Here is a 15,280-nt window from a genome sequence, read left to right as displayed (position 1 = left end):
TGGAATAATAACTGTCCTGGATAGAGGAATCCCAGAAATGTCACAGCCTTGACTGCCATGGTGGGTAAGACAGCTCTGGGTACTCATAGTCCTGCTGAGTCCTGCAGTGAGTCCTGGGAGGCTGGCTAGATCTGGCTTTATTGGTCCTGGTTCCCCTTTTAATTTTATCCAGATGACCAGACTACTAAAGTACCATTCAAAATGTGCCTTTCTGCTTTTTCTGCCTTGCATTGTCCTGTGTGCTCAAGCCCTGTTGTTCCTGTGGGTCATCCCTTTGGGCACATTCGTGGCTCTTGGTTTCTCTGACTTAGATGATGAGATGGCAGCTTTTAAAAGCATTTGTATTTTCCCCAATGCCTGGAGTGAAACTGAGGCCAGAAACATTTCTGGGCATGAAACATGCCTCTGAGCATGTTAGGACTTTGTTCCATGAGTACTTCTTGGCTGTCAGAGGGCAGAAGCAAAGGATTTGGAAAAAGATAACTTCTGTTCTGCAGCACTCCCTGAGCAGCCACCTACCACCAAGCCAATCAGTCAGGGCAGCATAGCAGAGCTCAGAGCTTGGGACCTGATTGTTTGCAAAGCAGAAAAGATAAGATTCATCCACTGCCTCTTCTCTCCTTCTGGCAACTCTCATTGAATTTTGGGCACAGATGCTCAGACTCAGTGCTGGTAGCTGTTCTAGAAACATGTGGCCCCAGGAGACCGATGGAGCTGCAGTGGCAGGGAGGGAATGACGTGAATACATGTGGTGAGCAAAATCTCCAGGGGTCACATCTGAGATGTACTCTACCCAGACCCTTATTCAGGACACACCTCCTGCACACACAAGATTGCTGAGATCTCAGCCACGGCAGTGCCCATAAAAATGCTCCTGTTCCCCTAGAGCCTCTTAGCTGTGAGGATCCCCTGCAAGGGGACAGGAAGTCATAAAAAGGCACAAGATTATCAATATTTCACATTTTTCAAAAGGAAACCAGAGTTAAAATCCACCATGCATCTGTGCAGCTCCAAGTAGAGCTGGACACTGCTACATCACAGGGACAAAGTGGCTCCTGGCTCTGCGCCACAGCCACACAGTACATGTCCCTGGTGCAATCAGTCACCCCCAGTGAGAGGGATGCTCAGCCAAGGTGTTTCTCAAAGGACCCCTTTGTTTTTGTCAAGATTTCTAGTGGAGGCCTTGGGGAAAGGCAGCTGCCAGGGACTTGCAAGCAGGATAAGGGCATGCCAGAGACAGGCAAGACTCCAGAGTATTTGGTTTTCTAAATGCACGGAACTCCCCAGTTCCCCCTGCAGTGCCAGGTCACACCTGGCCTGCAAATCACAGTGGGTTTTGTGCAGCTGATGGGATGTCTCACCTGAGACACCTCTCAGGGTGCTGTCATGGCTCTAAGCACCTCAGGCAATTGCTGGGAGCCATTGATGGTCACCACTCCCACAATTTGAGCAGCTCTGGCCAGGTGCAAATCTGTTCAGCCCCTGGAGGGAATTTTTGGCTTCAGTTTCATTTTCTTTGTTTTTAGGACACCATTCCTCAGTGGAACGCAACATAAATGAGAGCTTGAAGGCTCCAGGATCAGCCAAAGGAAAATCAGGAGGTCTGGTATCCCATCCCTGGGGTTATTTATGACCCTCCTTGCTACTAGGGATGCCTTACAGCTGCTTCTTGCGTGCTGGTCTTTGCGGGGACAACCAGAGCAAGCTCCCTTAGCTCTGCACACAGGGTTTTTGCCCAGTTTTGGTGTGAGGACACTGACTGATGGTTAGGAGGCCTTTCAGGAGCCCCACGGCTCCTGGATAACACTGGGGGCCAGTGACTTGCCAGCACAGGCCCCAGTACTTACTCTTGCTGCTGTTGACACATACCAAATCCATAGTGCAAGAGCAATTTGATGTAACAAGCCTGTGGGAATGGGGCTTTTCCCTCAACCCTGCAGTAACTCCAGATATTTGCTCTTTTCAAGTCAAAACTATCTGAGAGCCCAGGGCTGAAGAGATATTTTGCACAGCTGCTCAGTGACCCAAATTGCTGAGCCAGGCTCTGCCTGGCCTCCCCTCCAGAGCTAATGACCCTCTCAACCACAGCAGGACCTGGATCTCAACCAGGGATGAGTCGGCTTCACCACAGCTGTCATCTCCGATGCTTCAAGGCTGTCTCACCCAATCTGACCCCGTGAAGCGTGTCAGACTCACCTCTCCAGACCTCTGGATGCACCGGCTCTCAGCTCAGTGCAGGTCACATCACGCTGTTAGTGGGAATCAAGGGGATCATTTCTGTTCCTTTAGCACAAACCCCATTGCAGGTCCCCAGAGAAGAAATAAGTGTTATACCTGGGTCACAGCTCTGCAGCCAGCTCAGCCCTCACCCTCAAGGTCACTGTGCAAGTTCAGTACACACCAGCTTTCCCCCAATTCTGACTTTTTCATTTTGTCCCCAAACTTTTCGATCAGCCCTCCACAGAAGCTTTCTACCACGTGTGCAAAGCTTTGCACGGATGGCACTGATTCTCCCTTTTCCTTTCTCACCTTCAAGCCCTGCAGCCGAGTAGGACCAGCAGAGCAGGCAGCTCACCCACATTCACACTGGGGTGAGCCAAAATCCCTCCCCAGCCCCTTGTGCTGTGGGCACGGGCATCTGCAGCTGCCCTGCACTGGGGGAGAGCGCGGGGACAGCCAGCGGCATCGCGCCCACGTGAGCCGTGCTCAGCCAGAAGCAAGGAGCTATTTCTGGAGAACCGCTTCTTGTGGAGCAGAAGCAGCAGGACTCAGCAGAAGCACTGACCGAAAAAGAAAAGCCCTGGTGTTTTGAACGGGAAGCGAGGTTTCCCAGCCTCCCACCGGGAAGGACGGGAGACATCCCTGCAAAAATAAGAGAGGACTGCAGCGCTCTGTGGCAGCAGGGCTCCAGAGGAGCTCAAAGGCTACTTCAGTAAGACCGTAAACACGCCAGATCTGCTGTTGTTGCAGAGCTCCGTGAAATCGGTGATGTCTGAGCGGAGTTCAGTTGGAGAGGGCTGATGCTATAAAAAACAAAGTGACTTTGGGCTTTGACGCTTCCTCCTGACACACAAAAAGGTGATTTGTGATTCAAAAGACAAGGAATTTATCATCAAAAGGAGCTGGGACAGAGCTCAGTGTTTACACATGGAAGAACAAGACAGGCACCAAGAGCAGATATATTTATACTCATCCATTAATAAAAGAAGCCAAGTCAACCATACCTTTGTGCTAAAGTTAGAGCACAGCTCTCTGCATGTCCTTAAAAAGGCAATAAAGTTTCCACAAACTGGGACAGCTGCTCCCAGTGCCGGCTCTGTGCATCTCCTCCTTGGCACTCTGGCATTGGTGTGCTGCAGCAGGAAAGGGGCCAAGCGTGGCAAGGTTTCTCCAAGTGGGAAGGCTGACTCCTAGAGTCTGGTCATGGGCTGGTGGCCACTGCATCTCAGGAGCCAAACAGTCCCTGCTGCACTGTCAGAGACCTGCAGGAGACAACTGCCTCTTGCCAGAAACAAAAATCCTCCAGTATACTTTCAGCTCTGGTATTCTCATTGCTTCCCTGCTTATGGGGCTCACACAAGCCAGGAGCTTTCTCCTCTGCCACAGGTGACACGGGGGAATGCTGGGCTTGGCACACTCAGGCTGGCTCTGTGGGCAAGGACTTGGTTTGTGGGGTTGCCTCCACCAACCAGCAAAGGGAAGAGATGCAGCACCCAAGGGTTCCAGGTTTGGCTTGAAGGGTCAGTGCAAGCCCAAGGTGAACAGAGAGCTCCCAGGACAGAAGATGGCCCATCTCCAGTGAGGTCAGCAATGGGGTTGGATGGTGCAAGTCACTAGAAGCTCCTGGATTAGTATTTGGCACTTAGAAACATTTAGAAATCACTAATTGCAGCAAGTACCTTAACCCACAGCTACAGCTGGAGTTGCCTGGCTTCACCTGCCGTCTGCTGGGGAATGTTACACCAGTTGGCAGGAAAGACACGGAAAAGTCAGCTCTCTGTTCCTTGGGAGGTGCTTCTAGAAAGCAATCAATTATCCTTCCTGACAAATAACAGATGAGCTCTCACAGTTGCTTTCCTGTTTCCTTTCTCTTCCCCCACCCAGTTCCAGCCCTCAAACCATGCTGGAAGCAGCAGGAGCCAGCACTGGACACGGTATGCCAGAAATGATTGCATTTCAGGCAAACTGAAAGCAATCACAAAGAATACATCTTGTCTAAATCAAAGTTAAACACATTGCAGTTTTTCTTCTCCACACCCCAGTGAAACAGCTGCAAGCAACAACCAAGCCTGGCAGCACAGGGAAGGAAACAGCTGCAGGCACACAGTGGAGCAGCGGTCACCTCTCACCTTCCAGGACACGATGGAGTTGTTGGCACTGCAGAATGCACTTCCCCTCTGAGCTCACGCAGAAGATGCTACAGTTACATGAACTTGACTGACCTTTGAGCAAGATGTAGCACTAGATGGCCTCCACAGATCTCTTCCAACCCAAATTATTCTACAACTTTGCAATTTTCTGCATAAAGACAGAAAGAGGGCATGCAAATAACTCTTCCTCCCACACCAGCTACTAAGCTAAGCTCTCCTGTCAAAGGGATGCTCAGGCTGCTATCTCTGAGCCAGTACAGTCAATGTAAGTCCAGTGGCAAAATCCTGACAAGAAGTCAGCTTTGCTACTGGCACAGGAATCAGGACTTCTTCCTGAGCTTTTGGGTCAAAAATCCTGATGCAGCCTGCCAGTGCCAGCCTAAGATGCAGCCTTAGCAGTCACACTAATCTCACCCTTGAGCTCTTCTGCAAGTTCAGTTTGAATTCATAAATCATTTCAATATGATCCAAATGCTTTCCAGCAAATGTTACCATTTATTGACTCCATCCCACCCTGCAGGAAGCAGGCACAGCTGTGTGGCACCGAGATTCTTACTCTGCAGCCACGCTGGTGGACCCGGACCAAGCCCCATGTTACAGAGCCCATGCCAGGGCTATTGCCAAACCTCTCCCCAGATCCTTCCTGATGACAGTGACACTGTCACTCTCAGGTAAAGGTACCTACACACATAGAAACAAGCACCATGGCTCATGATCAGCTGTGACTAGTATGATTTTTCTATTACTTATTACAATTATTTACAGCTTACAGAAAGGGGGATGCATTAAATCAGATGTGTTTGGCTCCTCAGCCAGCTTGCAGTGCAGTTAAAGAAACTCTGCTTCCTTTGGTGAGCTCTACTTTTGATAAAGCACATTAAGCAATGCTGAATATTACAACACTTTAACTGACTAATTAGTGAATTCCAGGATCAGCCATTTTACAGCTTTGCCTTGAAACAAGGGTAGGCTGGAAGACCTAAAGCTCCTTTGCTGTGCCTCTGAAACTTGCCTCTGCAATACCTTTCTACCAGCATGGCAGAGCTTCCTTTCAAGACCTTTCCCAGTTCCACTGATACAGAATCCCTTAACCAGCTTTTCTTCAACCATTATTCAGCCCTGATTTCCAAGCATCTAATTTTAGCACTCACTGTTGAACATCCTCTTGAGTTATTGTTAGAATGAAATGAGGATCATCTGACAGGAACACATCCTTGGTAAATACTGGGAAGGAATGCTTAAGGAGCTAGCACACCTTCCTGCATCATAATCGACAATCCTACTGCCCAGGGACACACCTTATTCCCACCCTTTTTGTTCCTGGTACCTTGCATTTCCAAAAGCAATTAAAGCACCAGCCTCAACTGCATTAGGCATATTTGGCTGTATCATTTTGCTCAGTTATTGTTTCAATAATCACTTTCAATTAGCCACAGGGATTTATTATTTGCTATTTTTAGGGTCATTTCAGTTTTAAAGGCACCTGATTACACAGATCTATATTTGCACGACATCTTTCACTGGAGGATTTGTAAGTACTACATAGAACGTGAATGAATTTCTGCTTGTCTGCAGCAATACTCCTTTTACAGGCAGAAAAACAGGGGCAGTGATTAAAAGACATGTCCAAACTCCCAGAGGAAATTTATACTGACACAGGAACCCCAGCTTCCAGTTGTGTGTGTTAACTATTACACCTCTGCTAACACAGAGCAAGGCTGGCCACACGGGCACTAGAGGAGATGCAGACACCGTAACTCGAAATGCTTGTCTCTCCTTCCCCATTAACAGGCTTGGAGAGAAAGGAAAAAAAAAAAAAAAAAGGCTTCTTATCAAATACCAAACAATTGTCCCTTCTCTGCTAATAAGAAGCAATGGGAAAGAATGGCAGGGAAAGGTGGGGATTTTCTGAGGTCGGAATAGAAACAGATGGGGCTGGGATTTTGCCAGTGTGACTTGCCAAGGCCCTTTATCACTGCTAAGAAGATCCAATCTCTCAGCTTGTTCTTCACACCATCTTCTCTTCTTTGCATTTTACCTGCCAAGGCAATGCACCAGTGAAATTCATCCAGATGTGCTGAAAAACAAACAACACAGGGGAGCCAGCAGACTGGTGTTTCTCTCTTTTATTTAAAAACAGTGCTTCATTACCATTTGCAAAGGGTTAGGAAGGGTTTCCCCCCTTGCTTAGAGTTTATAAAAGCCAGCAACATGATCAATAATTTATACACATGGATAGTAATACAAAAAAAAGGAATAAAAGCTAAAGATCTAACTACTCCAACCTTCACAATTCCAGCTACTTGATAATAATAGGAGTAACCCAATGAATACTGTATGGTCTGAAAGCTACTATACAATATGATACTTAACGAGGGAGGGCGGGAAGTTAAAGGCTGTCACAAAGCCCTGGGATGCAGATACTGCTTCTCCAGAGTCAGCAGGGAAATGGGACCCTGGGCAAGCGGCTCGGGCGTCCTAGGAAATTATCCAGGGGAAGGGAACGTATCCCACTCGGGACACGTCCTGCTCCCCAGCGGTACCTGGAATGGGAGGTGCTGGGGAGACTGCAAGAAGGGGCAAGTCTGTTGCTGCCATTGGAGGTGCTGTGGCATCTCAGCCTCGCACTGAAAATCTCCAAGTCTCAAAGAGATCAGCCTGTGAGGTCAGTAAAATACTCCACCAGCTCTGTATCACTCTTTAGCCCTGGTTCTCATATGCTATCAGCCCCAGGTTTTAGCTCCAGCTATTTACAAGCAGGATTTATCATATAAAAAAAAAAACCAAAAAAAAACCCCAACAAACCAAAAACCAAACAAAGCCTAACAAAAACCCCAAACAAACAAACAAAAAACCCAAGGAAAGAAAATTAAACCAAATCATATCCCCTAGGGCGAAAGAGGATGATTTTGTCACTTGATAATGCAGCCCAATTGAGCTGCCAAAACTACAACACTCACACACACAAAATACTGTGAACAGAAAAAAAAAGAAAAAGATGACCAGAACTGAGACTACTAATGTGGGAGGCCTGATTTCTGTAAGGAATTTACTCCTCAGGGAAGCAACAAGCCCCTCCACCAGCAGAGAACTGGGAATCTGGCTAGATATTTATTGACCCACTTCAGAACATCAACAAAAATTTAAAAAGAAAAAACATTCCTAAGATTAACGGGCATTTTGCTGACTCTGACTGCCAGCCAAATTAATATCTTGGTGGACGGCTTTAGACACCAGCAATCTCCTGGTGAAATCAGGCAAGGTTTTTGGCTGATGCATTCCTGCTCTACCACAAGTTGAGAGGCAGCATGGGAAGCTGGTCACCTGCACAAGCTTGGGCCAGCTGCAGCCCATGGACCCAATAGGACAACCATGGGCAGCACTGGCAGCCCCAGCAATAAGCTGTCTTCCAGGGTCAGCAGTGGCAACAGAGACGGGACTTGGCCATCTGAGTCCCGTTTAGGCTGCCATTGATGCAGGCACTGCAGAGGGGCTCTCCTGACAACTCCTGGCTGGAGCAAAGCATACCAGACAGAAACCCCACAGCCTACTTGCAAAGGGCCCCATTTCACGCTCTGGCTATCAGACTCCTGCTTGCCATGTTGACTGAAGTTTTCATTGTAGAAGAGAAGTTTACTGGGGTTGGAGGGTGGAGAGGGCAATCAGTAAGGTGGGGATGGAGGGAACAGGCTTTTCAGACATTAACATCACCAAAATAGTGTTTTATGCAACAAAGAATCAAGTCTCACTGGTGTATACTACAAAATGTTTGACATTATCCAAGAGCATGTCAAAAATAAAAACACAAAGAAGTTTACATTGGATGTTCATCTTGTTCACTAGGTTGGTTTTTTTCCCCCCTCCTATTTTAAAACAGTGCAAACAGGAAAAACACTTTAAAAATCACCCCTCTACACCAAGGACAGCATTCCCCCACCCTGCCAGGCTAGAGGGTCACAGGCAGCAGGTCCTCTCTGCCAGGCTGCCTGTGTGCTTTCCCTTTGGAGCTAGATTCAGCAAAAGCGCTCCCCAGAGCTGTTGTTTGGATTTCCCTTTATTAAATTCCTAAGTGCTCCCCGAACCTGTTTTCTACTTGCCTCCATCTTTGTGGCTAGGATGGGAAGATACAGATAAAGATGGGCTGGGGAAAAACATGGGTAGAACTGGGAGGCTCTGCTTTGTATTCCCCACTGACAGAGCTCTGGATGCTGGAATTGGAAGCCCAGCAGCCAGTGTCTCCTTTCAGGCAGGGAAATGGCTTCATTAACTGTTCCACAACCAGCACTCAAGCCAGCTACTCAGAAAACCCTCCTCAGCTCTCGCTGTACACTTCACACCCATGGATCTCAAAGCAGGTAAGAACAGGGATAAACTTCAACTTCACTTTAGGGAAGCAAAGTCTAAAGTAGCGACATGACTGCCCCACAGGGACCCTTGAGGGGTCACTGACAGAGCCCTATCTGAAACACAGGTCTCAGACTCCAGAGCCAGTGCTCCTCGCTGGGCAAGTCTGCTCCCTCTCAGGCACTGGGACAGCCAAGCCATAGCTATCTTTAAACATGGCTTTGTCTATCTGAACTCATGACACAGGACCCACCAAACTTAACCTGGGAAAAGCTGGCTATAGTAGGCTCATACCGAGCTCCCCATTGCCTCCAGGTCCTGTCATGGCTTTTCTTAGAAAAGCTAACCCATCTACAACAGTGCAGCCTCCCACACATGGGGACCAGGACAACTAACGTGCTGGGCATCAATATAACTTATTTCCAGTAGAGAATATGCTATACCAGGAGTAGTTACTTTATACCAGCACAACTGTAACTGCAAGGAAATACAGACCAGCACATTAAATAAACCAACTCTTCAAACCAAAATTTCATCTGTATATCATCATCTGCTGGCTGGACCTATTGCAAGACAGTACAAACAGCTACATTAAAGATACATTTTTTTTTCTCTGCATCAAGAGGAATCCCAGATGCCACCAAACTAGAAGGTGACAAACAGCAAGCTATTTGCCAGGCTGCCTGTGTGATTTCCCTCAGAAAGCCAAACCTTGCTTTGCAAGGGACCTGTGACTGCAGACCCATTGCACAGACAAGCACTAGCTGCCATCATTCTAATAAGCCAGGGCCCAGTTCAATTTATTAAACGTAATTCATTTTGCATAGGGAGATATAGGCTTTGTCCTCACTTCTTCAGAAGATGGATATAGCCACACCTTGGCTACTCTGAAAGCATCTCTAGCCAGTTCATAACACATCAGAGTGAAACTGAAGCTGTTGTTTACCAACAGGGAAGAAAGGCTGAAGAGCTCTCCTGTCACACACAACACTCACTCAAGAAACATTGCCATGCAAGTTTTTGGGAGGTCTGGTGCTTTGGACACCTGGAACCTGTGAGCTACCTCTGGCCCCCAGCCATGCAAGTGTCCCTGGTGTTCCCTCTGCAGCTCAGTGCTGAGAGCAGGAAGCCAGGCTATCAGCAAGCTCCCTCAGGGGATCTTGCAGCATTTACTATGGAGCCAACAGAGACACTGGCTGCTTAATGCACCAGAGAAACCCAGCAGGGAGGAACCAGAGCAGGCTAGGCTCGGATACAGGAGGAATCAGGCTGGATGGTCTTAGAACAGGTACTACTCGGAGATCGGGGGACCATGGCCCCCCAAAGGTTGTGTGCTTCTGCACTAAACCCCTCACATTCCTAATATACGTGGGCGGGCTGAAGCTGCCATGCATAGACTCTGCCACGAGGCAGAAATGGGGCTGGCCTCCCCACTCCCAGGGAGGCCAAGTGGCAGGGGGGGATTGCAGGTGGCACTGCCAGGGCAGGGGAGGGCACTCAGGGTGGGAGAACCTGGCTTTTGGAGAGCTGCAGTCAGAACCAGCTGAACTGAATGTGGGAGAGGGGCAGGCGGGAAGCAGCTGCCCCAGTGGGGCTCTGCAGATGCTCCTGGGCTCACAGCCTGAGGAACTGCCTGCAGGAAGAGAAGGGATGGCCTCGATCAGGCCCTCCATCCACAGTGGGAAGAACAAGTCCAGTAGAGAGGCTTTTGCTGCATCCCAGCTCCACAAGTCCCCTGGCTGCTCTGCAGTGGAAATAACTCCCCTTGAATATTACTATCTCTACCACAAGTCCTCCCTCTTCTACCCCAACACAGGCAGAAAACCCCCAAACACACCGAGTCTCCCTCATTTCCTAGATTTTGTGAAAGCCCCAACACCCTGTTCTCCCCCTCCCTATTTTCAAGCTAAAATATTTATATACAAACAACAAAAAATTGTCATAACTACAACAAACCAAACTTTGGCTTGGGAAAAAAAAAAGGTAAAAAACCAACAATAAAACCAGGAAAAAAAAAAAAGTGGCCAACAGGCTGGCAGTTTGGTGTCCCCTCTATCTAGCTATTCCTCCAGAAAATCAATAGCTTCAGGGTCTCTAGCTTAACTAATGGTGTCCCCATTCTTCCCATTTGAGGTGCCTCCACTCTGCTGTGCACAGAGAGGCTCCATGTATCATTGGGGAAGAGCAAAAAATATGTGGCTGGACCAGGACACTCCCCCAGGAGCGTCTGCTTGCTGATGTTGCTTTAGTGTTAAATGCAGGGATTTTCCTATTCTGTATCAGTGATGGATGGAAAAGCAGGTGTTCAACAGAGCTGGAGAGGCTCCACCAGCAAATCCATACTCTGAGCTGCCCTTCTGAGGACAGTGGCTCACCTCAGCACCAATCCATGCAGTCGAGGCAGCCCAGTACAATTACACTTCTGCATCTTTCCAGCATGCGATTAGAGCCTGCCTCTGACCACTGGGATTACTGGGAGCACTCTAGGTGCCAGCAGCTGAACAGGGAGGTCTGGAGAGCAGCAACTCTGCATCACATCACAGCTCACAGTCATCTAAGTGTGCTGTCTTTGAAACACAGCAAATTCTCTGTCTATGAGAGCAGAAGGGAGATGGTCTTGGGAGTTGTGGACCCCTCAGCTAAATAGTTTCTATCCTTCCAAGTCTTCTAATATGTAGTGTCTATATGGACTCAGCAGATGAGGTGTACAACTTTCTGTGAGAACCTGGGCAGAACAAACCCAGGGGGCTCCAATGCAGCTATGGAAGGGCCTGAAATAACTTGTGGTTAAGAAGTTCCTATGAATTCAGAGCTTGCACAAATTGCTTCTGCCAGATACAAAACTACTTCAGGATCACATTTAGATATAAAAGATCCTCTTCCCCCACACAAACGCACATGCTTGTCCCTCACCTCAAGCAGCTTATGCATGGCTGGTTTTTCCTCACTCACATCATTTGAAATAGATTACTTGCAGAAGCACCTAAGCAGCCCAGGTGAACAGGAGCAGAGTCCCAGCATGCTGGGCCTCAGAGCGTGTGCCGCGCTCGACTCTTCTGCTTGCTTTCTTCCTCTGCAAGGCTGCAGGTGCTTCACCTCCCCAAGTTTAATCACTCACTGTCCGCAACAGAGGTACTCTGCGTGATCCTGCACTGCATCTGCCACTCCCCATGGAATGATGGGGTGGAAAGGGACAGCAAGAGAGAAGGATCTTCAAAAGGAGGAATGAAAACTATGACAATTACAGCCACCTGCAGCGCACAAAAACCAGCGAGTAAAAGTTCTGTGTGTGGGGAAAAGATCATCCTCATCAAAAACTCCTTTCAAAGTCTTGTCCCCTCTAGAGCAGGTAACAGCTGAAGTCTTTGGGCAGGTTGAGGGACTCTTCTCTTGCGAAGTCTAAAGTTCTGACACTGCTGAAACTGTCACAAACCTGTGCGTGTCAGATGGTGACAGAAACAAAGAAAGTCTCTCCATTTCCCCATTTCCAAACATAAATGACTATTTCCCATCAGCATTCAGGTCCCCGCCACAGACAAAGAGTGCTTCCTTCTGCAGACCAGAAACACAGCAGGTGGAGACTTCTCCCTTACGTCCTCCTGTCTCACAGGCACCAAGCACCAGACCCAGGGAAGTAACTCTGTCTGCATGTTCCTGATTAATTGCATGATATCAGTTTCTAACAGCTTTCCTTATCGCTAGTCGCCTTTTCCGTGATTGGTAGGCTAAGCTATGCACCAACATACAGACACGGAAATGCATTATTTTTACCACAGTTAAAAAAACCCCAAAAATGAAAACAAAAAACAAACAAACAAACAAAAAAAAAGCACAATCTTTGGAACAAAAGAATTAAAGGCAGAAATTTAAAGAAAAAAAAATACATATTTGAAGAACATAGTGAGGTATAAAAAAGTATTTTCTCTTTTGTTTTTTTTTTTTGTTTTTGTTTTTCCTCCTCGACTTGCTATAGAGTTCCTCTACTAGTAAATATTGCAATAGCCAGGCCTCATGAACTGGGGGGGCTGTCCCACTTGCAGGGGGCTCACGTCACTTCAGTAGGGGGCAAATCGGCTGTAGCCACCTCGGTATAAACTCGCCTGTAGAAATGAAATGGGAGAAGAAGAGGTTGTTAGGAGGAGAACTGTGAAGAGATACCCAGGACAGCACCCAAATGCTTCTGGAAGGACCTGTCCTGGCACTGACCCACCACCATCAGCACCTCTAAGAAGCAAGAGAGAACTCTGCCTGCAAAACCAAAGATGTGGCTCAGGAGGGCATGCTCATGGCCAGCCAGCTGGAGGTGAAGTTTGGCAAGTCTTGGTGGAAGGGAATTCAGTACCAGAGAGGGGACTCACCAGTCCTAATCTCAAGCCAGTTGTCCAGGCTGCCTTTAGAGACTGCAGAGACCAGGACTTCTAGGATGCTCTTCACCTCACCTCAAGGTAAAGGTCTAAAATAGATATGATGACTGGGTATCCTAGAATTACCTGTTTTTCCCTCATTGACTCTAAAGAGAATCCACATGATGAGCTGAGGCTGAAATGGAGGTGCTACACTGCAGATATCTATTTTTAGGTGTCTTTTTCTCTGAGCACATTTATATTCTAGTCTTTGCAACAACATAGATACTGCACTGGCTAGCAGATGGGCAAGCATGTGTTTTCAGCAAGCTGCTCCATTCCCCTCTGATGCCAGCATACCTCATCCTGCCCTTGCGTAACTACTGCTGGCAGGCAGGACACCACATCCTTCCACTAGTGCAAGAGGGAACCAAGTGAAGCAGCTTTGCTGCAAGATGTCACAAGAACAACTTATTCCCTTGCTTCCTAGAACTGAAAATGGCAAAAAAAGTGTATCCTGAATTTCTAACTATTGCTGATTTTTGCTCTATGTATCATCTTGATACAGTTCTACTGATTCACCAACAGTGTTCTGGCTCCTGGCAGTTCTGTTTGCTATTCATGTTCATTTTTCTTTGTACTAGATGATGCGCAAGACTGAGCAACAACTGGTCTCCTACAGCCTGGTTCCTTTCTTAGTGCACACATAGACATGAATGCTGAACAACTGGGAACCCAGCACTGCTGCTAAGGACCTCCTCCCTCAACAAAGAAGTTTTTCTGGGTGGGTGAGGTTTCATTGCATGATACCCAATGGCTGTTCCCCATCCTGGAAATGAGAAACAGCACAAGAAAGAAAATCCCACTTACCACAGCGCCAACTCCGTAGCTAGCGGCAGGGGCAAGGGCATGGTAAGGATCTGCTGTGTACACCCTGCCGTAACTGAAGAGAAGGAGAAAAGATATAAAAAGAAAAAAAAAGTCACTTGGGAGGGGCAGAGTAATAGCTGTCTGACCACAGGTAATGGAGGCAGCAGCATGCCCTTGCACACACATGTATGCATCCATGCACACACAGGCACGCAGGCAGCTCCTCTGCAGAGATCCTATGAGCATGCTGCCATGCATTGTATGAGATGGGCGAGAGAACAGCCTGCCAGGAGCAGTGCGGCACAGGCCATGAGCCTGACCTGCAGGAAAGAGGTCAGCACCTTTGAAATGTCAGCTAGTGCATCCCTTACATTTGGGTAATTGTGTGATGCAATTAGGGAGGAGAGTGACTGCTGGCACTAGTGCTACTGGCACAGTAACAGCTGCTAAATGGAAAGCAGTGAGGGATTCTCCACTATGAGAGGAGTATAAACTTTAATGTGCTAGGATTAAAACACAGCCTCACTGCACAGGCAGTGAAAAATCTTAAGGCAAGCACTCTGATGAAGACAATCCTTCGTATCAATTCAGAGCTGCATGTTAAAGTATCCTAGAGCACTGCATGAGCTGAGTCATTTTTACTTTAAAATGGGGAGAGAAACTCACCCAGTGATTTAGTAACCTGCCCGAAGCCGGATCTCTGACTCTGAGGCTGTAACTACACTGCCTGCTTTGTGCAGAGGAGAATCACAAGGATAGGGAAGAGGCCAGGATTTGTGCCAGCTCACATACACTGAGGGCAATACTGACCAGGAGCAGAGACAAACTGTGCACTCAAGTCTTCTGTGTTGGGTGGTGCATGCATGTGTGCACATGCGAGTGCCGGCCAGACAAAGAAATGGAGGAAAGAAGCAGAAGTTCTGAGATGGATCAATGCTCCTTGAATCCCTGAGCACAGCAAGCTAGTACCCATAGACACCTCTCCCTTACATACCCATCGCTGTAAGCTGCTGCAGCGGCTGCAGCGGCCGTGGCTGCTGTTGCAGTAGCAGGCTGTGCATATCTGTAGGCTGCATATCCACCCTGCAGGAGAGAAGAGAACTGACTTTACAGATACCTGTCCACCCATGCAGAGCATAATAAAAAAATATTAAAGAAAAGTCACACCCATCACAAGGAGAGGAAGTGTTTCAAACTGCATCAGCTCCCATGTCATGTCTATCGCAAGCATCACCCATTAACTCACGTATATTCCTTTCCTTAGAGGGACCAGGGAGACCCTTCCATTATCCTCTTTAGCAAAAGGAATACACTAAAGGAAGACTGAGCATTGTTACAACCCTACAGAAAATG

General features: G+C 47.8%; 1 protein-coding gene across 8 annotated transcripts in view; it reads right to left on the bottom strand.

The window, feature by feature from the left end:
• Window positions 1-6,481: 6,481 nt before the first annotated feature.
• Window positions 6,482-15,280, bottom strand: part of RBFOX2 (RNA binding fox-1 homolog 2) — a 170,832-nt gene continuing 162,033 nt past the window's right edge. For 5 of the 8 annotated variants that reach the window (XM_053942414.1, XM_053942405.1, XM_053942406.1 and 2 more), the window contains 3 exons: window positions 14,922-15,010; window positions 13,928-14,000; window positions 6,482-12,814 (listed from right to left, as the gene is read on the bottom strand). In XM_053942414.1, the coding sequence (XP_053798389.1) occupies window positions 12,760-12,814; window positions 13,928-14,000; window positions 14,922-15,010 (217 nt within the window). In that variant the 3' untranslated portion in view covers window positions 6,482-12,759. Of the gene's footprint in view, window positions 12,815-13,927; window positions 14,001-14,921; window positions 15,011-15,280 lie in introns of those variants that run through there. The other 3 variants (XM_053942408.1, XM_053942409.1, XR_008430882.1) reach the window with 3 other exon arrangements.

The sequence above is a fragment of the Vidua chalybeata genome, chromosome 5 (assembly GCF_026979565.1).
Source record: "Vidua chalybeata isolate OUT-0048 chromosome 5, bVidCha1 merged haplotype, whole genome shotgun sequence".
In the NCBI taxonomy this organism is placed as follows: domain Eukaryota; kingdom Metazoa; phylum Chordata; class Aves; order Passeriformes; family Viduidae; genus Vidua; species Vidua chalybeata.
Note: the sequence above shows the minus strand (reverse complement) of the source record. Positions and strands in the feature narration are given on the sequence as shown.